A 24,437-nucleotide genomic window follows, 5' to 3' on the forward strand; every position below is an offset into this window, starting at 1 on the left:
CCATCTTTAAGAGTCTGGTTTACGAGGCTACAGTTTCATGACGGTACAGTTCACTGGTACACGGTCTACTAAAAGGAGATCCTAGAAAAGACTAAGCTTATTTTTCCACAGGAAACCATTTAAGTATCTCATATAACATTGAATGACAGACAAATAGAACACAGTACTATGCAGTAGATAAACAGAAAGAACAAAAAAACAGTAAGTCTATACAAACAGTAAGTATATACAAAGAGGTTAGGTTTAGAAGTCCACATATCTTGTTCATTGTTTCAGAAACGGCAGCACTAGTGTGGAGGACTCCTTTCCTTTCCCACAGATCGGGGACGTTTCAGTCATGAGATGTGCGTTTGCCTTAATCCCTGAAGCGTGTGTTGGACGCCACTTGGCACACACTTGGCGTGCAGGCTTCTTTCAGTGCATGCCAACCGCTCCAATGTCAGTCAAATTAACCAATTTAGAACGGGTACCCATTTTGTGTATCATTATTTTATGCTTTAACTATTGAAAAATAGCAGATATACAAGCTTACAGCGCGGCACCGAGTGCCACGCTGTGAGCTTGTAGATCTGCTATTTTTTTTAAATCATGAAAATTTGAATTTTAACCCGATTCTACAAGTGTCTTTTGAATCCTCTAAGATTTTTTTGAAAAAACCCATGTTTATATGTCAGCAATCTGGCCAGCCATCGTCAAGGAAAAGGTCCTTTTCACTTAACTGGAGCTCAGTTAGTCTGTTCTTGAGAGACTACTATGTCAGTGGTTCTCAAACCTTTTCATGTGAAGGTCCCCCAAAATGATTTGTATTTGGCCACGGACCCCCATCTCAAATTATTTCGTTCCAGGGACCACCCAGAAGCAAAATTTGATTTATAAACGTTCGCTTTGAAAATACTTATAGTCAAAGATTTTCACACTTTTTCAAAAATAGCAGATCTACAAGCTTGCAGCGCGGCACTCGGTGCCGCGCTGTGAGCTTGTATATCTGCTATTTTTCAATAGTTAAAGCAGTCAATAACCCTAGGCCTAAATGGGTTAACCAACGCACAAAACAAACCGTCACCCGGCCACAATCCACAAGACAACATGGGTAATTGATGTGATGGACAAACAGAGGACTTCATGTGCGTTAGTTACTCCACTTGAAATGCATGTCGTCGCGGTCGGGCAGAAACCTCACATCTCCATATTTCAATCTTGCGTTGTGAGCTTGTAGATCTGCTATCCTTTTCTGTTATACCCTAGAAGAGTAACAGTTTTGGACATACAAGGTTTCCACCTGACAGCGACGATGTGTGTTACGGAATCCTATAAATCAGGCTCAGGTTCAATCATTTTTATGTATGACCCTGTCACGTGCACAGTACAGATATAGCTTAAACTGGTCAAAAACCATCTCTCCTCTATTATAGTGTTGTATTGTGCATAATATATATTAGGCCTACATTACAATTAGTAAATGGTATTTACTAATTTGTTTAGTTTAGTTTTTCATTCATTTTAATTGTTCTTTGCAATTGATGCAAAACCAAATAATTAATTATTTCCGTTCTGTTTCGTCTGTAAGACTTGAAGCATCGTTGATGCTTGGTTTTGTTTTTGTTTGCTTCTTTTGTTTTATTTTTTTATAATGAAAATTAATTGAAATATTAATAAGGTCAAGTGGGCGTAAAAAGCTTCGGCTTCAACCCGTACCTTTTCGTCCAAAAAGTTATTTGTTGACCGTATTCCGTATGTTAAACTAAACTAAAACAGGGGTCTTCAACAGGGGGTCCCTGGCCCCAAGGGGGTCTTCAGTGTCACTACAGGGGGTCCTCCAAATCATTGTGTGATAGAAACTTTTTTTCCCCTCTTTTTAACCACTTGAACCCTAGCGTCCATATTATGAGAACTTTAGCCAAAAATAGCAGATCTACAAGTTCACAACGCCGCGCGCTGCGAGGCGTTGTGAGATTGTAGATCGGCTATTTTCGGCAAAGAGCTTTGGTGTAAGGGGAAAAAGATGACGGTAAGTATTGAAGGTTCAAGTGGTTAAATATCTGAAAACACCAATTGACGTGAACCCAAAAATACACTGATGATTGTGCTGTCAAACGATGAAACTATATGGAATCTGGGGGTCCCTGCTCAGCTAAGGGGTCCTTGGCCTGAAAACATTGAAGACCCCTGAACTAAAACTAGTGTCCAGCGGGGGCTGTACCCACTGTCTTCTAAATAAGTCATTGCGTGTGCTTGAGGAGTATGTGTCCATGATTTATTGAAGGCGATGCAGATATGAGGGACATGGGGGACTGACAGTCACGTTGTCCCGTTCTGTATCCTCATAGGCTCACCACACAGTGTGGAGGAAACTACGGCCCAGAGCAGCCAGGCTGGTAAGACATGCACGCACGCCACGCCACACACGCACGCGTGCGCACACACATAGATCTACAAGCACACAACCATTGTGTGCTTGTAGATCGGCTGTTTTCACTAGTTTAAATCATTTTTAAAATGAAAAATGCAAAACGAACAGTTTTGGAAATACAAGGTTTTCAGCTGACAACGACAATATTTTCGTCCATGCCTTATAAACTATTTTTGAATATTTCAAATGGCTAATTTACAAGCTCACAGCATCTCGATGTAGATAGAAGAAAAAATGGCAAAGACGTTTATGTATAAGGGGTAAGGCATGGACGTAAATATAGCTCTCTATGTCTATCCTCAACCCAGCCTGAATCTTTTTTTCCTGATTGTAAACTTAACTCTAATAATCATTTTAACCCATTAAGACCGGGAACGCATCCATGGCGTGTAACCACTTTAATCATTATTTTTGTATACTTTGGCTATTCAAAAATAGCAGATAATATACAAGTTCATAGTGCGCCACTCGGTGCCGCGCTATGAGCTTATAGATCTGCTATTTTGGAAAAAACTTGAACATTTGTGCAAATCTTTGAATATATATACTCTTTTAAAGTTATTTTTATTTTTTATTTTTTTTATAAAACTTTGGCTTGAAACAAAATATTACAACAATATATATATACACCACAGAAACATACGTTTTTCAGAAAAGCATTCAGATTTAGAACACTTTTTTAAGGTATTTTTCAGGTCTTGGGTTAACCATTGAAAAACCGCAATATCTATTTTTCAAATTCAACTATAATACGTGTGGGGACATTTGGCAAGTATACTGTAGCAGTACAAGTACACACACACTCACACGCACACGTGTACACACACACGTGTACACACACACACACACACACACACACACACACACACACACCATAGCTCCAACGGTGAGGCCATCTGGGCGAAGTGTTGAGGGGCATCTGAAATGTTGGACCGCTTAACCTGCCCTGATGGCGAGCCACCGACCTCCAGAGATAAGATCACAAGTTCTGCTTTTTGTTTATGTGTCACCACCGGCAGCAAGGAGTGTGTGTGTGTACGTGCGTGTTCGTGTGGAATACCAGAACACTTGCCTCAAAACACAGTCGCCCTGGGCTTAATGCCGGCGATCTCTACCTGGTATTCCTTAAAGCAGGGGTCTTCAGCGTTTTCAGGCCAACGACCCCTTAGTTGAGAGAGAGATGAAGCAGGGACCCCCACTACCTGTTAATAGATTCAACATTGTTTAATTGTTTGACAGGACAATTATCAGAGTATTTTGGAATCATGTCAACTTGTGTTTTCAGATATTTAACAATGTGAACCGTCAATACTTAAAAAACTTGACCTTTCACTCTGTACTTAGTCTGCTCTTTTTCCCCTCTACACCTAAGCTCTTTGCCGATCTACAAGCTCGAGCTTGTAGATCTGCAATTTTTGGCTAAAGTTTTCAGAATATGGACGCTATATAGGGGTCCAAGTGGTTAATATAAAAAAGATGGGAAAAAAGGTTTCTATCACCCAAAGATTATGAGTACCTCCTGTAGTAACTCTGAGGACCCCCTAGAGGTCCTGGACCCCCTGTTGAAGACCCCTGCCTTAACGTAACCTCAGTAAACTATGCCTAAACCTAACCTTATTCTTAACCTTAACCTCAGTAAAACTATGCCTAAACCTAACCTTATTCCTGACTGTAACCTCAGTAAAACCATGCCAAAACCTAACCCTTTTCCCAAACTTAACCTCGAACCTCGAAACTAAGCCTGAACCTAATATTATTCCTAACCTTATCCTCAGTAAAACAAATACAAGAATACAAGAATCGAGCGGTCGGCAGAAAGAAATGAGGGCAAGCGTGTTTTGAGTCGAGCATTCTGGTTACGTTTGTGACTGTGTGTGACTGTGTGTGTTGCGTGCGTGCGTGCGTGCATGCATGCGTGCGTGTGTGAGTGATGTTGATGTTGTAGCTTATAGTCAAGAGAGAAAAGAAAAACAATGCTGTCAACGGAGCTCTTGAGGACAAACCACAGTTTTCCGAACTGTCCTATCAAAGTACGAGCCTTTAACTACCCGTCAAAGAAAGTGGGTATTTTTATCGACTCTGCTTGTCTGGACGTTCACTTCACAAACTGATGAAGGACTGTCTTAAGTCTGTCCCGAACCGTCACATCTTTAAACTAGGCTATAGCGGTTTAATTTTGGATGAGCCATCAAGGCAAAGTGTCTTTTTTACTGCTGCTCTCGTCATGCAGGGATGGGGTGGTGGGGTTCCTATATTAAGATGTACATCCATTAATAGCAAGGGGTGGAAAAAGGTACTCGCATGTTTTACTTAAGTGGAAGTATCGATACTGCAATGTAGTTACAGTGCTCGTTGTTTCAAGTAAAAGTCCGGAATTCAAAACTTACTAGAGTGAAAGTACGGAAGAAAGTATTGTGTGAAGAAGTATCGGCAATCAAAATGTACTAAAGTACCAAAAGTAAAAGTAATGCAAGTTACAACAAAGTTCAAAATACATAACAGATACTTTGAAAATGGCCAAATGCTCACAAATGCGACGCATTGTGAGCTTGTAGATCTGCTATTTTGCAATTGGACGAAATATATACTGTACTATATGGCCAGGCCTGGAATTCCATCATTTTAGGAGCAAAGCCACTTGGCCTTTGGTGTTGTCCATTGTTTGAGGGCACAAGGCCAAACTGAGGGGCAACGACGGAAGTGGTGAATGCATGTTTTTTAATAATAATGAAAATATACAAAGTAACCAGTAAGACTCCCTAATAGGGAGATATGTATACACAAATTGGCCTGTAAGTGGCATTGGTTCAAAAAGGGAGCAATCCAGCAAACTTTAGAAGGCAATCGTAGCCTATGAGGAGGGAATATGGGAAATGGGACAGATCCATGTTGATGACATCTTTAGGAGCAGTGTCCATTAATGTTGTCTGCAAAAAGCAACCTCCTGTATTGGCGCTAGAAGAGGGGCAAGTGGTATGCCAGCCAAGGAGTGTGTGTGCAAAGTTTGGCATAGATAGGGCAACGGTGCCGGTGATAAGAGTAGGGCCAAAAGTGTGACGTGGCGTGGCGAACGGACTGACTGACTGACAGACAGCCGGTGGAGGTTAACTAGTAACTAATGTTTTCATATAATTGTAGTGTAGTCAAAGTACAATATTTGTATCTGAGATGTACTGGAGTAGAAAAAAAAAAGTACAGACAATTGGAATTTATCCGGTAGAGTAAAAATTACCTAAAATTTGTACTTAAGTACAGTACTTGAGTAAATGTACCTAGTTGCTTTACACCACTGATAAGATGTATGTCCATTAATAGACACAGCTGCTTACATCATGGTCTAGATGTGGCCTACATCTCTGATGCACTTCTGCCAGTCAGTTCGGCTGTCATACTTCTATAAAAAAATAACTGTCCTGAAGGACCACAGGCTAAGGGTGTTCAACGGTTTCCAGGCTAAGGACTGCCTTAGCTGAGAGGGGGTGGGGGGTCCACGGCCAAATAGCCTACATATAATTTTGGGGATCCTTGACATGAAAAAGTTTGAAAACCACCACTATCTATACTATAATTTTGCGAATGTCTGTCTGTCTGTCTGTCTGTCTGTCACAGCGTTTCTCCTCAGTGGCTGGAGCAATTGATCTGAAATCGCATCACAATTAGCATATGAACACACCTAACATAACTGTGAAGCCCGTTTGTCACTTTCACAAATCGTATGCTGTATATTAGCATTTTTATGGTGTATCTACTATCTATTCTGCATCTAGCTTGAGGCTCATCTATTCTGCATCTAGCATGAGGCAACATGTTTAACCAGCTCTCTCTGTGTGTGTGTGTGTGTGTGTGTGTGCAGGCAGGCGGGTGTGTGCGTGGGCGGGTGGGCGGGTGGGGGGGGGGGGGGGGAGGGGTAGCCATTAAACGAAACGGGTATTTCTTACATTGATGCTCCTACATATTATCATGCAAGCACCAGTTACAGTTACTTTCCATCCCTCATATACTGTATGCACAGTGCACATCCCATAACCCACACACTGCACATCATTTTGGAGCTCATATCTTTGAACGGGTAAGGGCTAGTAGACCTTATTCACACTGCGGCCATCTTTGATCACATGACCACGTCAGGTAGCAAGCAGCACAGACATAAAAAGGTAGACGCCTCTTCCGGCTCTCTGGTACCCGTCTCGCATTGATAGGCATTTTTGATTGACAGGCTTGTAATTCTTCTGCGTGCGTAACAGACACGGAATGTCGGTAGGCAAATCAGAGGCAGGTTTGAATGGAAAAGTCCCGGAAAAGACGCATTGTGATTGGCCAGTCGTTTTTTTGAGTGGCAGCCGGCCCTCGACACTTCCGCTTTTCTGCCTATCAAGTTGGACGGGTCGCTCCAATCAACTGCAGCGGTGGACGAGGTATCTAGCTTTTTATATCTGTGGCAAGCAGCCAATCAGAAGCTCAAAACAGCATTTTGGGTAAGGCAGGATTGGCTGCTTGCTACCCGACGTGGTCATGTGATCAAAGATTGCCGCGGTGTAAATAAGGTCTATAGCAACATACCTTTTTTTATTTTTTTATTTGAGTCATTTTTAGAATCGGCCTCGGGTCTGGAACCTGGAATGCATTATTACGCATTATTACTTTAACCATTGTTTTATGCTTTAACTATTAAAAAAATTGCAAATAGATCTGTATTTCTTTTTTTTTTTAATCATGAAAATTGTCTTTGAATATTTTTTCAACCTGATTCTATAAATGTCTTCTAAATCCATCTTCTAAATCAGTGGTTCTCAAACCTTTTCTTGTTAACTCATTCAATTCGCGATTGTGATCATGTCTACTACATTTTTGGAGGTCCAAAAAAAAATCTAAAAAACTGGGAAACTCGGGAAACTCGGGCCATGGCAGCCTGGGGGTACTGTAATAACTCGGGAAACTCGGGAGGGGGCAGCAAATGAGTTAAGGACCCACAAAATTACGTGTATTTGGCCACGGACCCCAATCTCAAAATATATTGTTCAAGGGACCCCCAGAAGCAGAGAAGATTTGCAAAAAAAAAAAAAAAAATGCTAGTGCCGCGTTATGAGCTTGTAGGTCTGCTATTTTCCAATAGCTAAAGTATAAAATAATTACAGGTCTTAATGGGTTAATAGTGCCAACTCAAGACACCTTTTTTAACATCTAGAGCAGAGAGCCACTGTGTTTCCCTTCTGAGCAAGCATTTGGCCGCCGTGGCGAGGAAAAACTCCCCTTTAACGGGTAGAAACCTCCAGCAGACTCTAGGGACGAGGGAGGCCATCTGCCTCCACCATATCAGAGAGAGAGAGAGAGGTATGGACAGCAACAATAACTATAATAGCAGCCCATAGCTGTATGATAATGATCAACATTAAGTGGTAAATGGGTGCATTTATCTAGTGCCTATTATCGCGAATGCTTTACAATGTGCATTACATTCACATTCCCATTCTCATTCACATACTGACGCTAGAGCATACATGGGCAACTGGCGGCCCGGGGGCCACATGCGGCCCCCACCATCACTGAATGGGCCCGCAGGTCGATATTGGAATACTGATATACACTGTGTTATTGATTTCAGCTGTTACGATTACAAACATGCAAACATGACCCACTGAAATTAGTAGCTCAATGACTAGTATAGCAGTATTAAAATGTTAGTCTTGTTTTATGTCCAACGGATTTGTATTTAAGTTCATAAAGTTAACATGAGTATAACTAAATACATTTGAAATTAAATCATAATGTTACATTTTAGGATTCCAATTAAAATAAGAACAAAAAATATTTCAGGATTCCAATTCAAAAGAAGCAAAAATAGCAGATCTACAAGCTCAAAACGCGTCGCAGTTTTGAGCTTGTATATCGGCTATTTTTGTTTCTTTTGTATGACATCCTAGAATGACCAAGTAGGACGTAGCAATAAGCAAATGCAATGTGGCCCTCTGGAGTGAAGGTGGAAATATAGTGGCCCTCTCCTCTCATCATCAAAGTTGCCCACCCCTGCGCTAGAGGAAACCATGCAAGGCACCAACCTGCTCACCAGGAGCAGTTAGGGGGTTCAGTGTCTTGACTCTTTGTCTTGCCTCTTTCTTATGTAATATTTGACCATTGGGGCCAATTTGGTATTTAAAAGGTCTTAAAAGTTTGATTGATTGATTGATTGATTGAAGACTTTATTAGAAGTTTGCATAGAAAAGGGTACAGTTTCATGATGGTACAGTTCACTGTTACAAGGTCAACTAAAAGGAGATCCTAGAAAGCACTTGGCTTATTTACACAGGAAACCACTTAAGCATCTCATATAACATTGAATGACAGACGGATAGAACACAGTACTATGCAGTAGATGGTCAGAAAAAAGTCCTTCAATTTTGACTTTAGAAATACGCAGATTAGTATGCTTGTCCAAATGTCCGTATGTGTGTATCTCTGTCTGTCACGCCTGACACTGTGGTTCTATGGGTTTGTCGCTCTGACATCATGCTCTGATGTCACTGTGATGTCAGGGGAACCACTCTTAACAGAAAGGGTTTGCCGCTCTGACATCACGCTCTGGCTTCACTGTGATGTCACACTAACAGAATCACTTTTATGCCCATATATGGAGTTCCCTGATGTCATCAATATTAAGCCCATATCTAACAGGACTTCATATGGGAATGCCCATACAGTATATGGTGGCCACATCGGCCACATACTACTGTATGTTGGTTTGTATACTATTGAGTGAGAAAACAATGTTGCACATTAAGCTAATCATATGGAGACCCCACCCCCCAAAAAAATATATAATTTGGGGACCCCCCTGGGGGTCCCAAACCCCAGTTTAGGAACCACTGCTTTATAGCACCCTGGCATCCATCCCAGGTCCCCAGAAGTCCCTGGCTGGCTATTGTGTACAGTCTGAGAGCACTCACTCAGAGTGACAGAGCTACAGCAACATTAACTAATTAGCTAATGTAATTAGTTAATGTCAGTGACGTTGAGCTCTGTGGCCATCTGTCTATAACCTCAGCTAACCTCACAAAACATGTTTTCTTTCCCCCTGTGGTTTACATTCAGAGTGAGTGTAGTTGAAAACATAGTTCTAAAACGGCTAGTTCCATTCCTTGATTGTGATTATCTGGTTTCTCTTAATTGCTGTGGTATACAGTATGAGACTATAACCCACACCTTTCTATGTCTACTATCTATGTTGAAAATGCTGCGTTGGTAGCCAGGAATTGAAGCCCATTTCTGAGTTCTCTCTTAAAACTCAATTAGTGCCGCCGACATGAAAAGGTTAATTGTTCAGCGTGCCGGTCGCTTTCTCTGTCTGCGGCCAGTCTCTTATTTTGAAGGCCGGAAGTAGATCGAGCTAACAATTCCTACTTGACGATGTTCAAGATTGACCCGGAACTAGTTCTGGTCCGAAACGTAAACAATGATAGAAGATGGATGCCTTTATGCTTGTGCTAGTTTAGCGAGAATCCAATGCCATCCTTGGCATCAAAAGTGTTTTTTTGGAGAAAATGGACTGTAAAGATGAGAAAGACCGTTGGTTTCTATGGGATGGGATCACTATTGTGTGCACGTGGATGCGCGATGATGATGAATCGGCGACTTCAAACATGCCAGCGTATTTCAACGGACGGTAGGTAGCCAGGCCAGCTTTACTGTATATACAGTACCGTATATTTCGCAAGTCATCCCGCGATCGGCACTCTAGATACCTTTTAATATTTCGCGAGATATCGCGGGATCGGCACTAAATCGGTTAAGCCATGCAGTTCCTATTCATGGCCCAACAGTTGTCGCTATTTCACCTTCTGCAGGGCAGTGAAGACCCTGCAACTTTACAGAAAAACAAGCTCAAAGTTGCTTATAAAAAGCAGACTTGGCAGCAGTGGCAGCGAAGCAGCTGGCTGTAGGGAATCAGTGCAGCTGGAATTGAAGGTCAGAACCGAGGCTAAAGGACAAACCCAGCATATGTTACCATTTAGACATTTTAGCTGACACTCCTGTCCAGAGACACATTAGGCCTGAACACATTATGACGCAATATTTTATGCTTTAAATATAAAAAAATAGCAGATATACAAGCTCACAGCGCGGCACCGAGTGCCGCGCTGCGAGCTTGTAGATCTGCTATTTTTGAAAAATCTTGAAAACTAGAATTTTGACCCGATTCTATAAGTGTCTTTTGAATCATTCTAAGATTTTTGGGAAAAAAAATATGTTTCTATGTCAGCAATCTGGCCAGCCATCGTCAAAGAAAAGGTCCTTTTCACTTAACTAGAGCTCAGTTAGTCTGTTCTTGAGAGACTACTATGTCAGTGGTTCTCAAACTTTTTCATGTGAAGGACCCCCAAAATGACATTTATTTGGCCACGGACCCCCATTTAAAAATATCTAGTTCCAATTTGAGTTACAAACGTTCGCTTTGAAAATACATATATTCAAAGATTTGCACTCATTTTCACGACCTTTTCAAAAATAGCAGATCTACAAGCTCGCAGCGCGGCACTCGGTGCCGCGCTGTGAGCTTGTATATCTGCTATTTTTCACTGGTTAAAGCATTCAATAATTCTAGGCCTAAATGGGTTAAAAAGTCCAAGGTCAAAGTAGAATGTCACGTCATCCTATCCTAGTCCAGTGGTTCTCAACCTGTGGGTCGGGTCCCCCAGGGGGGGTCCCCAAATTATTTAGGGGGGTCGCCAGAAGATTAGCTTAATGTGACACATTGTTTTCTCACTCAACAGTAAAACGACCCAACATACATTATAAGTTTATAGAAGGTATCTGCACATTTATAAATACCCTTTTAAAATAAGAAATTAAACATTCTCTATATTGTTAAATATTAGAGGCAGAAATTGTTAACTCTTTCTGTGCGAAAACCGAATAATCTCGGTTCTTTTTTCCATTCCAATACTAATCTTTTAATCTATTTCGCTTACCCTGAGCTGCTAGTAGCGACGTGGGTGGTCCTGGCTCCTTCACCGCTTCCCAATGAGCCATTCTACTTGTCCCTATGATTTATTCCATTGAAAATGGTTTAGAAAAAAGTTTAGAGCCCCCCCAAAAAAACGCTGTTTCAGCAACACGTATTAAGGATTACAAGAACCGACATTATTCGGTTCCTTTAGTAAAATGAATTAAATAATCGGAGGCATCAACGAAGCCCCGGTCTAATTTAGCATCCTAGCACAAGGCCGCGATTCTGTTTACACGGCACGTAATGGGAAGAAAAGGCCGCAGCACGCCGCCCACTCCAATAGAAAACCACATCTTCACAGCGGATTTTCTCCGGATTGTGTTCCGAGGCCAGCAGACAAGTTATTTTGGCGGCTGAATAACTTTAGATCGCTCTTCTAAAAAATTATATAGTCGATTGCTAACTGATAGCTAACTTCCTCCGGCTCGCTAGCATAGCACTCATTCGAGTGAAAAGCCAAGCCAGTTCAGGCTGGCGACCCGGATGTGATAGTGAATGCCTACGGGAGAATGGCTGGCACTCTAGCACCTAGCGGCGCCCGGCAGCTATTGAGTTAAAATAGACAAACTACATTGTCGTTGTGAGCATGTAGATCGTCTATTTTCACAATAGAACCGTGTTTAACAAAATGTAATGCCTCAAGTCTTAAAACTCCAAGTGCTCATCAGAGTGGGGGGGTCCCCAGTTGAAATATTATTATTTTCGGGGTCACGGCCTGAAAAGGTTGAGAACCACTGTCAACAGTGTTAATTTTGTCGACAACCTTTTTTCGCTGACAAAAACTAGGCTAAATGAAAAATGAAATAGAAACTGACCTAAGATGACTAAAACGTATTGACAATTTCAACAACAGATGCATGTTAGGGAGGGACTAGTGGAGGAGAGATCCAGTAGATCTAAAAGACAAGTCAATTTATGATTGGTTGCATGTTGAAAATAGCAGATCTACAAGCTCACGGGGTGTTGTGCTACAGGGATAGCACAATCGATTTTACACATGGCCCAAGTGCATGCCACTAGAAGTAATGTAGCGCAGCAAAAATACATGTTACAGTGTGCTCGTTTTCTAGTGGCAGTCTAGTGGCAGTCGGTCGCAGAAGCAGTCGCAACAACAATATTTACTATTCTGTCCCCCTGGTTTAAACAGTTTAATGGAACTGAATCGGCTCAGGCGACCTTCACGATGCTCGACACGGCGACTTGCTGTCTTGCTCGCTGCCGCTCGCTCTGTGGTGTCTCACGTGGATCAAGGTCGCCTGAGACTGTCATGGTCAATAAAAAACGAGCGCTCCTGGTCTCAATCTCACTGGGTCTCAAAAACACTGTGACATCAAACACTTTGTCTTGCAAGGGCTACCACCCTAATAACTTGTCAGTCATCACGCACCATTAAATGAGTTAATAATCTCAGTAAAACTAACCCTAACCACACCCATGTGGGCGATCACCGGGAAAAGTATATATTTTTTTGCATAATCTTTCTTCCACTTTCATCCACTTTCCACAGGTTGAGGTGCCCACAGAAGAAGCTCCACCCACTCCGACCGAGGCAACTCTTCCCCCACCCAGTCCGTAATGACCTACGTCTAAAACCTTCTACAATACGCACACATACACACCTGCCATCACCTGTCTCGCTTTGTAAGATTTGCTCAATAAACGTGTACAATTATGTGACGAATGACTAGACATTGTTTGTTGTGTCTGAATATTGTCAATTGTTTTGAGTGGATAGGCGTGTGTGTGTGTGTGTGTGTGTGTGTGTGTGTGTGTGTGTGTGTGTGTGTGTGTGTGTGTGTGTGTGTGTGTGTGTGTGTGTGTGTGTGTGTGTGTGTGTGTGTGTGTGTGTGTGTGTGTGTGTGTGTGTGTGTGTGTGTGTGTGTGTGTCAAATGTCCCCACGAGTATAGTTGTCCCCACGAGTATAGTAGAATTTGAGAAATAGACATTGTGTGGACCATTTAGGCTTGCAAACAGGGAAAGGGTTTATATGGGGTGGGTTTAGAGTTACATCACCGGATATAGCTTGTAGATCTGCTACTTTCTGCTTAAAAACTGGGGTAAAAAATGGCAATCAAATTGTCCTCCCACAATGTTATATCCTCACAGGGGTGTCAGGCAAAACATATTTGCCTAAACACATTTGGTCTTTTCACGTACCCACCTGTCAGAGCCATTTCGTCTACCCTCAATTCTGCTGTCAGACTGTCCGTGTTTGCATATTATGTCTTTGTCATTTAAATATGATAGTGATAGTGATATAGGTAGGGTTGCAACGGTATGAGGTTTTTAACACCGAAAATATAGTCCATGTCAACGCCGTAATATCGGTAATACCGTTTTCGACCACTAGGTGTCATTTTTAACAAACCCAGTTTGAAACTTCCAGTAGTTATTAGTAACAATAGAATAAGAATAATCACCTGTTCTTATTTGACATTTATTATTAACATGAGTAGGCCTATAAGAATAAGAATACAACGTTTTGAATAAGAGCACGAGCGAGCGAGTTTTAAAATGCCCCAGAGAGAGGAGCGAGGTTTCTCCTCCGCTCCGAGGACCGTCCCAATTCCGCTCCTGTTGGGGCCGCGAACCACATTTTGCCAACATTTGACAACGTGAGCACAGCAGAGAAGCGTGTCGCTGATCAGGATTTCACTTAAATGTCTCTGTCATCCCACACAAGTCCGTTTATAAAAACTTTGTATCGGTTAAGTTATATAACCAGCCAGTCAACCAACGGATACGATTTGAAACAACTTTCGCAAGTAAGATGGATTCTTTGACTGAATGAACCAACCAACCACGCTCACCTCGAGTCGCTCCCATCTCTCCAATCTGGTGATTAATCAACAACCAACTGGATTTAATATTGTCCGCGCCATACCCCGACGATGCCCCCACGATTTAGAGAGAATGAACGTCTTTGAATGAATGTCTTTTAGGCTAAACCCCAATTTGAAGTCAGTCGGGTTACGTTTCGTGCGGGCTGTGGGTGGTGTGGGTTATGAAAAAAACATGACCAGCGCATCACTACTGGGTGGACTCTGTGGAGTGCACGCTATGCGCTGCCTGCCTTTTCCACCAGCTGCATCTTTGATGCACTTAGAGCAGCGGAGACACGTTTGTATCCAACTAAATATTGATAACAAGCTCAACCATAGTAATTTACAATATATGGATGATAATGCAACATTTTTTTTTTCACGGCGTTATCGGTGGTCAGGTAACGTTGCCGGTAAACGGCAACGGTACCGAAAACACCGGTAACACCGAGTACCGCTGCAACCCTATATATAGGGACTGTCGGTTATGACATCACCGCAAGATTCAGGGCTTAACTCCGCCCACTTTGGCGGCCATTGCCATGGCCATATAAGATATATGCCTCGCCAAAATAGACATAATGGCATTGATCCTGGTTGGGATGACTGGTCGTTATTTAAAGGGGAAGACCACCCATTTTCAATATTGAACTATGTCATTAATATACCTTAGAGGAGTTGTGTGGAAATAGGAAAAAAGTTCCCCATCTTCTGTGTTGCCTAGAACTGGAGGATTGATTTTGGGGTTTGTATTGTAAATTACAACTTGATGACATCACACATTGTACTTTACAATACAAACCCCAAAATCAATCCTCCAGTTCTAGGCAACACAGAAGGGGGGGAACTTTTTTTCTCCTTTAACGTATATTAATGACATATTTCAATATTGAAAATGGGTGGTCTTCCCCTTTAAATTCCATTCCAAATTTAAATGACAATGGGATAATATGCAAACATGGACAGTCTGACAGCAGAATTGAGGGTAGGCGAAATGGCTCAGACAGGTAGGTGAAAAGACTCTCCACGGTGAAAATGCCAGGCGAAAGGACCAAACGTGTTTAGGTGTTAGTGCTGGTGACCCTCACAAGTATAGTAATACAAGTGTGTGTTTGTGAGGGAGAGGGCAACAGTGAGAGGGGGAGAGATAATTAACGAGGGAGTGGGAGAAGGGGAGAGACTGAAAATGGAAACATGCACCGCATGTGTTCTTGTGTCCATGTTGTGCAGTCAGCAGGTTTGGGAAGACAGACCCGTGGTACATTTACTCAAGTACTGTACTTGAGTACAATTTTGAGGTATTGTTTTTACTTTTGTATTTCCAATTGTCTGTACTTTAACTTCTACTGCACTCCATCTCAGAGGTAAATATATTTTAGTTCACTGCAATTATTTGAAAACGTTTAGTTAATAGTTGCTTATCGCAGTGATTCTCAAAGTGGATTCTCCTTTAGAGGGGTCTAAATTGACCCATACAAGTCTGTAACTCTGACAGTAAACAAATGGAACCAATTGGACCCTAAGAGGTCCATTTGGTTCCATTTGTATACTGTCTTAGTAGATTCAGATTATTCCAAAACATCCATTAACCACTTCAGCCCTATATATTTCGTCCATTTGAAAGTTTGACAATTCATACTTTTACTTATGCGAGTACTTTTCCTACCACTGCGAGAGATAAAGGCGGAGTGTGCGTGCGCGCGTACAGGCCAGCTGTCGTGTCCATCACTTTCAGACAGGTGTCGCGGACCCCCTCGGCAGTGTGTGTGTGTGCGTGCTCAGGGGCACGTGTGTGAGTGACTTTGAGAAAGTGTCTGAGCCTGAGAATTCCACAACAAGCACTGATGTCATTTTCATCCACCGCCGTTGTGTTTTTGTTCGACTTTAGAGTAGACACAACACTCCCTCTGCCTCCTAAATGGCCGTTTCCCATTCAGCTTATTATCCTGATAACATCCTTTAATAACAGGATAGTTGGAAGGTTTAACCCGCCGGCTTACTTTCTGTGTTGGACGGTTGGGGCGTGATCGTAACGGCTCTGGGATCAACCTCTTAAAGGACAATTTTGTACTAAATGACATACACAGTAGACTCAATTTCCCACTTGTTTTGATCCCAAATGACTTGCCATGGGGTCTATTTGCAGAAATGCCCCTGTCGTCCAGTTTCCCCAGCAGCCCTCATAAGTGGAGTCCATAAGCATATTGCTAGTTTTGGGGCGAGCATTAGGCACAACTGCCAATTAAAAACAACCGTTTCGGCCATTCAAAGCGTCTTTTCTGGGGCGGCAAAACACAGCATAACATCTGTTTAGAAGACTACGTGGGACAACCACACAAGCCGATTCTGCAAATATAATTTCTGAGTGGTGAAAATAGCAAATCTGCAAGCTCACAACGCATCATTATGAGACGTGTTGTGAGCTTGTATTTTCGCTCTAGTTTGGTCCTATTCCAGATATCAAATTTCCTTTTTTGTGTCTCAAGCTTAAAACGTTTGGGAACAACTTAACCATCTTAAGCCATATTTTATACTTTCTCGTGCAACAGTGTTGACTAGAGAAAATAGATCTACAAGCCTTGTAGATCTTCTAAACAGGGACACGGGGGTTATATGTGTTCAAGGATCATATTAGTAAACTTGCCCACGGCAATACATTATCATGCCGGCCCAGAATCCTGTGCGGCGACCTTGGACGACTCATGTTGCAGACGGAGTCAAAATTAATTACATTTCTAATAATTTTTTATCTTGTGAATTCCGATACAGCAGCCCTGCCCGGTGATTCATCGATGATTCAAGGCTGACCAGGAGAGGAAAACCAGCTGCTGTCCGGCGGAAACCTTGTATGTCCAAAACCATTACTTTTAATGAAATGGAGAGGGGGGAAAAAGAATCCAATAGATCAGGGGTCTTCTACAGGCGGTTCCGGGACCCGCAAGGGTTCCTCAGAGTTACTACAGGGGGTCCTCCAAATCTTTGTGTGATAGAAACTTGTAGATCGGCTATTTTAGGCAAAGGGTTTTGGTGTAGAGGGGAAAAAGAGCAGACTAAGTACAGAGTGAAAGGTCAAGTTTATTAAGTATTGATGGTTCAAGTGGTAAAATATCTGAAAACACAAATTGACATGAATCCAAAATACACTGATGACTGTGCTGTCAAATAATGAAACTGTATGGAATCTATATGAAAAAAGGTTGTGGGGGTCCCTGCTTCATCTCTCTCTCAGCTAAGGGGTCCCTGGCCTGAAAACGTTGAAGACCCCTGCAATAGATCCTATGCCGTTATTATCTGGTCACAAGCTCTTGTTGAAGCTGCTCGCTGTAACTGTCCTCTTCCGACCTGGATTTGAACCCGGTTTCCTGTGCAAGTACTGTAGTCTACATTTTTACCATTGAACGAATGGGGCCTGTCTGCTTACTCAGGGGATAAATTGAATCTTGACCATCGGGTCATAATTTGTGGCAGATATCTGTGACCTTTGATCTAAATGACTCAATAGAAGAGCAGGGTAGACAAAATTACGCCCAATGGTATGAGTTAATTTATATTGTATTAAACATACTCTACCATGCAGATTGAATGTTATATTGTATTCGTAAAAAGAAAGAAAAGATGACATAGTGCTACTTTAATACTATTCATTGGTTCAATTATGTATAAAAGCCACAGACACACTAAACCAATTTCACTTAAAAAATAGCATTTATGTGCATTTATGTCAGCATTTATTGCTACTTCTGCGTGACATTATCTCACGACAATGGGGCATTAATTTACTAAATAAATAGAAACAGAAGGTTGAAATATATGGAGATACAAGGTTTTCTTCCTGAACACGACGATATCGTACCTCGGAGCAGAGACGTTAGCCACTCCGCAGCTGTTGCCCCCATTCACCCCTCGAACACCCCTCCCCCCCATCCCCCACACACAAACACACACACACACACGCGCGCGCCACATACTGTAACAGTGACAATGTGAGAGACACACCCAGGGACACATGTGGCCCTGTGTGACAGTCACACCACCGTGTGCACATATTGAGATGTTTGACCCGGAGCCATGAATTCCGTATGCCAGTGGTGCTCACAGTGAGGTGCGGGGACCCCCAGGGCTCCTTGATGGGGGCTCTAGGGGGTCCCCAATGAGGTTATGTATGTGCGTGACATCATCGTACCTGGAAGATATGTGGGATCGACTACTGAGTCAGTAGGAGTCAGAAAGAGTTTCCCAATGAGCCCTTCCAAACTCCAATGCTTCCTGCTGCTTTATGTTTTGCCACTCAGTCTAGATGAGTGGCATATGATGCATACTCTCTATATAGCATCAAAATCTAAATTTGGAATCTTTTCTTTCTCACTTTTTCTTAAATGCCAATTTCTTTTTATCACCAGGCCTGGAATTTAGTAATTTTAGGGGCAAGGCCACAACAAGGTGTTGTTAATTTGATTGAGGGCACAAAGGCCATAATACTAGATTTTAGTCCATTGAAAGAATTTATTGAATTTAAGGGTTAGGGAGGATAACCTAATCTGCAGTGAAATAGATAAATGATGGTATTTACAATCTGATCCATGCTCAGCCCTGCACCAATCAAAGACACTGGATTGGTTTAAAGATGGGGACTCAGGGGAGTTAAGATTTCAGAATCTCAACAAAAGACACTGGTGTCTACATGACAAGAAAGAGAGACTGGTGTCTACTGTCTACAAATTGACAAGAAAGAGACAGAGGAGAAAGTGGTACAGTCAGCTGGGGCATTAAGGCCGCTGTGGCCTCAGGGCAAGCCATTGGTTTGAGGGACACAAGGCCAAATTGAGGGGCAATGGCTGCCATGGCCTGCTGGTGTATCCTACTGGCTCACCTCCCTGAAAAATGGTTTAGTTCAAGTATAGTAGCCGCTCGACAAAGGTACTTTACCATTGTGTGCCTGTGTTTTGCCAATTATTTGGTGGCCCACTTGCCATATCCTCACACTCTCAGCCCACTATAGTGGCCCACCAGAGGTAGCTGCTATAAAACAAGTGGTTCTCTAAATGGGGTCTTGGGGGTTTCCAGGCAGTTTAATTGCACCATTAGAAGTCAGTCAGCCCTCTATGAGAGAATGATTCTTAACGAATGATTCTTCACGTCATCCCCAGGATGTATAATTCCGTACTGAATCCAACCCAACAACAAAAATATCCTCCATTATTGGGGGTCACAATATCTTTTCAAACCGGGGGTCTGCGACCCAATAGGCATCAATGTCGGGGGTCCTTGTCTTAACAATGACGACCATTGACTGTAATAAGACCTCAGCCAAGCAATACAGTGATTCCCTTGTGTGCGTGTGATTTTTTTTAAAGCAAAACAAGAAAGGGGGGAATCCTTGAAACTCCAAAGTGTAGACCACCAAGGCATTGAACTGATTGACCAATCATCGTTGTTGTCAGGCAGAAACCTCTTGTCTGCATCTTCTCACTTTTTGTGTTATTTGGTAAATTAACTCCCTACTATTAGAACTCTCTCCCGGCCATTTACAATAGGCTTGTGCGCCTATACTGCCAGGAATTTTATTAATTTCCAAGTTAGCTTTAATCTAACCCAACAGGGATCATATTGTTGTAGAATGTAGTACTAGTACTATCCACTAGAGTGTGCCCAACGATAATCTCCTAGAGTCTGGACTAGCGAGTGGACAGCAGTAGACCCATAATGGCGGCGCCCATTGGCGGCCATTATGTCTCCCGGTCCGCCGAACGGGAGCTATAAAACACGATCCGAACGTCGTGCGCACGCCATTTACACTCGTTTTTGCTCTTGAGTGACCAATCTGTCAGTCCAGCCATTTTTTTCCGAATGAAAATCGGTCTAAATATGGTAAAGTTTGATAAGAAAAACGTCAACATTCAATGCTGTAAAAAGGCCCATTCTATGTTATGGCCGAACGACTTCCGGGTTACGTCATCGATGATGTCACTTCCTTCGAATATGTAACTTTAGACTAAAATTAAGCTAGAAAGGTCATTTATAGCTCAAAAAATGTCAAAAAAATACCAAAATGATCAGAAAATGATCCCCAAGGCGACGTTAGGCGATTTGGCTGGCTGGGCTTCCTGTAAAATGGCGATTTTTGGCGTTTTGGCTAAGAATGAGTTAGGGTCAAAAGTAGTAGATCTGCAAGCTTGAAACGTGGTGTGAAGCGGCGCGTTTCGAGCTTGTCGATCTGCTCCTTTTGCCATGTTGTAACTGGAATCCTGAAAAGCAGCTGCATTGGACATATGAGGTTTCCGCCCGGTAAAGACGAAAACATGTTTACATGGCTATTGTTGTGTAGCAGGGACGTGCAGAGAATGTTATAGAGGCAGGGGCTGAAATTTCTGAAAGGACCCTCTGGTGAAAATATCGAAAATAGCCGACCTCCAAGCTCACAACGCGTCGTAGTGCGACGCGTTGTGAGCTTGGAGGTCGGCTATTTTCGGTGCTTGATACCACACTACAGTTTACAGTTTACAGTTTAGGCATTTAGCAGACGCTTTTAATCCAAAGCGACTTACAAATAAGCAGATCATACAACAAGATAACATGTCAGAACATCAACAACAATATAACAAATGCATATGAATTTCAATCTAAAAACACTAGTGTACGGCATGGATTTCTACACAGAGAGGGCAATTCTTTCAACATAAAATGCAACGTTCAAGTTCAGGAGGGTTTTGACAAGGCATGCAGTTCTCATGAATGCTGCCTTCAGGTATGGCATGGAAAGAGGCCATTTTCATTTCTTTCACCATAGTTCAAACTGCATTTGTGGTCTAGAGAAGGCACTTTTTAGAGACGGATAAAAGGGCAGGGTCTCAAGGCAAGCCCCGTTTGATGTCTATGTGTGCACGTGCCTGTTGTGTAGCCCATAGAAATGCAAGGCGGGTGGCCCTACACTGCATGTCACCTATTCACTGGTACAGGAAACATCAAAACAATGGCCCCTATTGTTTAATTGTTAACTTTACGGGCCCCTTAAGAAGAGGGTCCTGAACTATTCTGAGAGGTATAACCTCATCTGTATGTTCTCTTCTCTTTTACCGGGAACAATCTCCCATTATTTGGCTCCAAATCCACAACTTATAGGCTACTTCAGCTGTTCCCAAAGTGGTGGTCCGGGGACCAGCCCGAGGGGTCTTTGGAGGGGCTTACAGGCGGTCCCCAGCAAAATGTGTTAATTTAGTGATACAGTCAGCAAACAACTTTAACACTAGGGTCTTCAACAGGGGGTCCGGGCCCCCTAGCTCACAACGCCTCGCAGCGCGACGCGTTGTGAGCTTGTAGATCTTCTATTTTTGGCAAAGGGCTTTGTTGTATTGGGGGAAAAGAGCAGACTAAGCACAGAGTTAAAGGTCAAGTTTATTAAGTATTGAAGGTTCAAGTGGTTAAATATCTGAAAAGTGAAAACACAAATTGACATGAATCCAAAATACACAGATAAGTTTTGATTGATATTAGAAGTTTGCATAGGAAAATGTACAGTTTCATGACGGTACAGTTCACTGGTACAAGGTCTACTAAAAGGAGATCCATGAAAAGACTAAGCTTATTTCAACAGGAAACCATTAAAGTATCTCATATAACATTGAATGACAGACAAATAGAACACAGTACTATGCAGTAGATATGTAAAGAAAAGGAAAAAATCACACCCGTGTGAAGTGGAGCTGTGTGTGTGTGTGAGTGTGTGTGTGTGTGTGTGTGTGTGTGTGTGTGTGTGTGTGTGTGTGTGTGTGTGTGTGTGTGTAGATCATGTGTACCTATTTTTGTGACATTTGAAGAAAATATGTAGGAAAAGGAGCAAAAAGTGTGTTTTGGAGAAAATTCAAGATGGCGGAAAATCTATCCAAGGAATCCAGGGAAAAAAGAATTTTAATTTTCCGATCTACGGTTCAAGAGTTACGGGGCAAAACGTAAAGTGGGCCGTTTATAGCGCCACCATGAGGCCGAGTGATGTAATTATTTTTCGATTCATTCTTAAAATCATTATGAATCTCCTCTCCGAGGTTTGAAACTGTAGCTCCTATGGTTTACGAGAGAAAAATACTTGAAAGTGATTTCTTGCATTGTCCCATTATAAGTCAATGGGGACAATTAAGCGTCGTTTTTTGCCGATTACGTCGGCATGGTAAGGCGGATCGGAACGAAAGGTAATAGAACACCATTCCCGGCCGAGCCGCACATTTTGATGTATATATTGCGCGAGTGGCGTAAATGGTGCGGCACTAGTTACGCGCCGAAGTCAGGCTACGTCAGGCTACATACACACGGACGGACAGACAGACCCACACAGCCACGTATAGGGAGCTGCACACAGCTCCAAAAAAAAGAAAACGGTAAGTCTAAACAAACAGTAAGTATATAAGGAAGGGGCAGGGGAGGGTAGGGTTGGGCTAGGTTTTTACCAGTTGCGAACGGCTGCTGCCTGTAAGTGGTTTTTCAGGGCAATTTTAAAGGATGCTAGTGATCCACATTCCTTTATGGCCTTCGGTAAGGCATTCCACATTTTTGTGGTATAGCAGAAGAACGAGTTTGACCCTTTCTTTGAGTTGACCAGTGGCACTGCCTCTGGTGTTGTAATTATGGATATCCTTAACGTTTATAAAGTATTTTGACAGGTACTTAAGTGTGTTGTCAAACAATGAAACTATCTATGAACAGGTTGAGGTGGTCCCTGCTCCCATCTATTTAAAGGGGTCCTTTCCCTGAAAACGTTGAAGACCCCTGCCCTAGATACTAGATAGATTTGGAAATAGCTGATCCTCAAGCTTGTCGGGATGTGATCTGTCATGAAGTAAAATAACATAAAATAAATGTGAACGTTTTTTGAACAACACATATCTTTCATGTGGTTCGGTTCCTGCCCTGGCACAGCATGCTGTAGCCTTACATATTAATTTGGGTGGTCCTTGACATGAAAAGATGAGATGAGAATCAATCACTCATATAGACTGTAATGATCATCCCAATATAACTTCTGCAGAAAATAGCCTAGCTGGGTGCTGCTGCTCAAGGGTGTCACACCAAATGCTAGGCCCTGGGTACATTTTGTGCTTTAACTATTGAAAAATAGCAGATCTACAAGCTCACAGCACGCTGCAAGCTTGTAGATCTGCTATAGTTTTGGAAACAATTGTGAAAATGTGTGCAAGTCTTTGAATATTTCAAATCCTTTTAAGGTTTTTGGAAAAACCTCTGTTTCTTCGTCAGTGGTGCTCAAACGTACTCATGTGAAGGACCCCCAAAATGATATGTATTTGGCCACCGACCCCCATGTCAAAATATTTAGTTCCAGGGACCCCCCAGAAGCAAAATTTGAGATACAAATGTTCGCTTAAAAATACATATACTCAAAGATTTGCACACATTTTCACAAAATAGCAGATCTATAAGCCTGCATCTGCTATTTTTCAATAGTTAAAGTATAAAATAATTAAGGCACCTTGGGCCCTAGTAACTCAGTCCCACTTTCCTCCCCTTGTGACGCCCCTGCTGCTGCTGCTGCTGCTGCCTACAGTACTCTATTAGCTCCGTGCCAAAGCTTCCCACCCCCGGGCCAAAGCCATTTAATCTGCCCAGTTGGCCTGCGCCTTCCTCCGGCCACGCTGCTGCCTGCGTGCGCGGCGCGTCGCTTCGCTCCGTGGCGCATGGGTGTCGCTCTTTACCCTACCCCCTTAAAAAGAAAAGAACAGAGCTACAAGCCTTGCGGATCTTCTACAAAGCCGCCTTCGCGACTTGTAGATCTGCTCCTTTTTTTATTGCTAGCGATTATGGAAGTCCCTCCCTCTCGCTCGCTCTGCCCAGCCCTCCTCCCCCGCGCAGGAGGAGCATCAGCACGGATGAAACGCATCAATCGGCGGGGTGATAGTAAACGTGCGTCCGCCCTGTGCTGCTGAGCTGTGCTGGGAGTTCCGTTCTGTTTGTGTGTGTGTGTATCGATCGCGCTGTCTCTCCGGAGGAAAAGCAACAAAACGCTTTGATCGGATCAACCTCTCCGTCCCTCTCACAGTCTGCCGGCTTCAGTCACCAATCCAACCCCGGACCGGTGCAGCTAGGCAAGCTCCGGGGACGAGACAGGTTTCTTTTTTTGTATGATCGTAGACCTATATTTTGTATTGTGTGGTGGGGGATCCTTAATACCAATTTGAGAGGAGTTTGTGGAACAAGTGG

The 24,437-nt window shown here is 42.7% G+C and overlaps 2 protein-coding genes across 2 annotated transcripts in view; both read left to right on the plus strand.

Moving 5' to 3' along the window:
• The window catches only part of mrpl39 (mitochondrial ribosomal protein L39), a 36,429-nt gene extending 23,343 nt beyond the window's left edge, over positions 1 to 13,086 (plus strand). The window contains exons 9-10 of the mRNA XM_080754843.1: positions 2,328 to 2,375; positions 12,919 to 13,086. Of these exons, the coding sequence (XP_080610969.1) occupies positions 2,328 to 2,375; positions 12,919 to 12,987 (117 nt within the window). The 3' untranslated portion in view covers positions 12,988 to 13,086. The remainder of the gene's footprint in view (positions 1 to 2,327; positions 2,376 to 12,918) is intronic.
• Positions 13,087 to 24,200: 11,114 nt separating this feature from the next.
• Positions 24,201 to 24,437, plus strand: part of LOC308280246 (junctional adhesion molecule 2A-like) — a gene marked incomplete at its 3' end in the record, with an annotated part of 48,508 nt that continues 48,271 nt past the window's right edge. Inside the window, exon 1 of the mRNA XM_080720507.1 lies at positions 24,201 to 24,437. This exon is cut by the window's right edge and continues 160 nt beyond it.

This window comes from Nannobrachium achirus (assembly GCF_963921795.1).
Source record: "Nannobrachium achirus genome assembly, chromosome: 24".
NCBI classification, from domain to species: Eukaryota; Metazoa; Chordata; class Actinopteri; order Myctophiformes; family Myctophidae; genus Nannobrachium; species Nannobrachium achirus.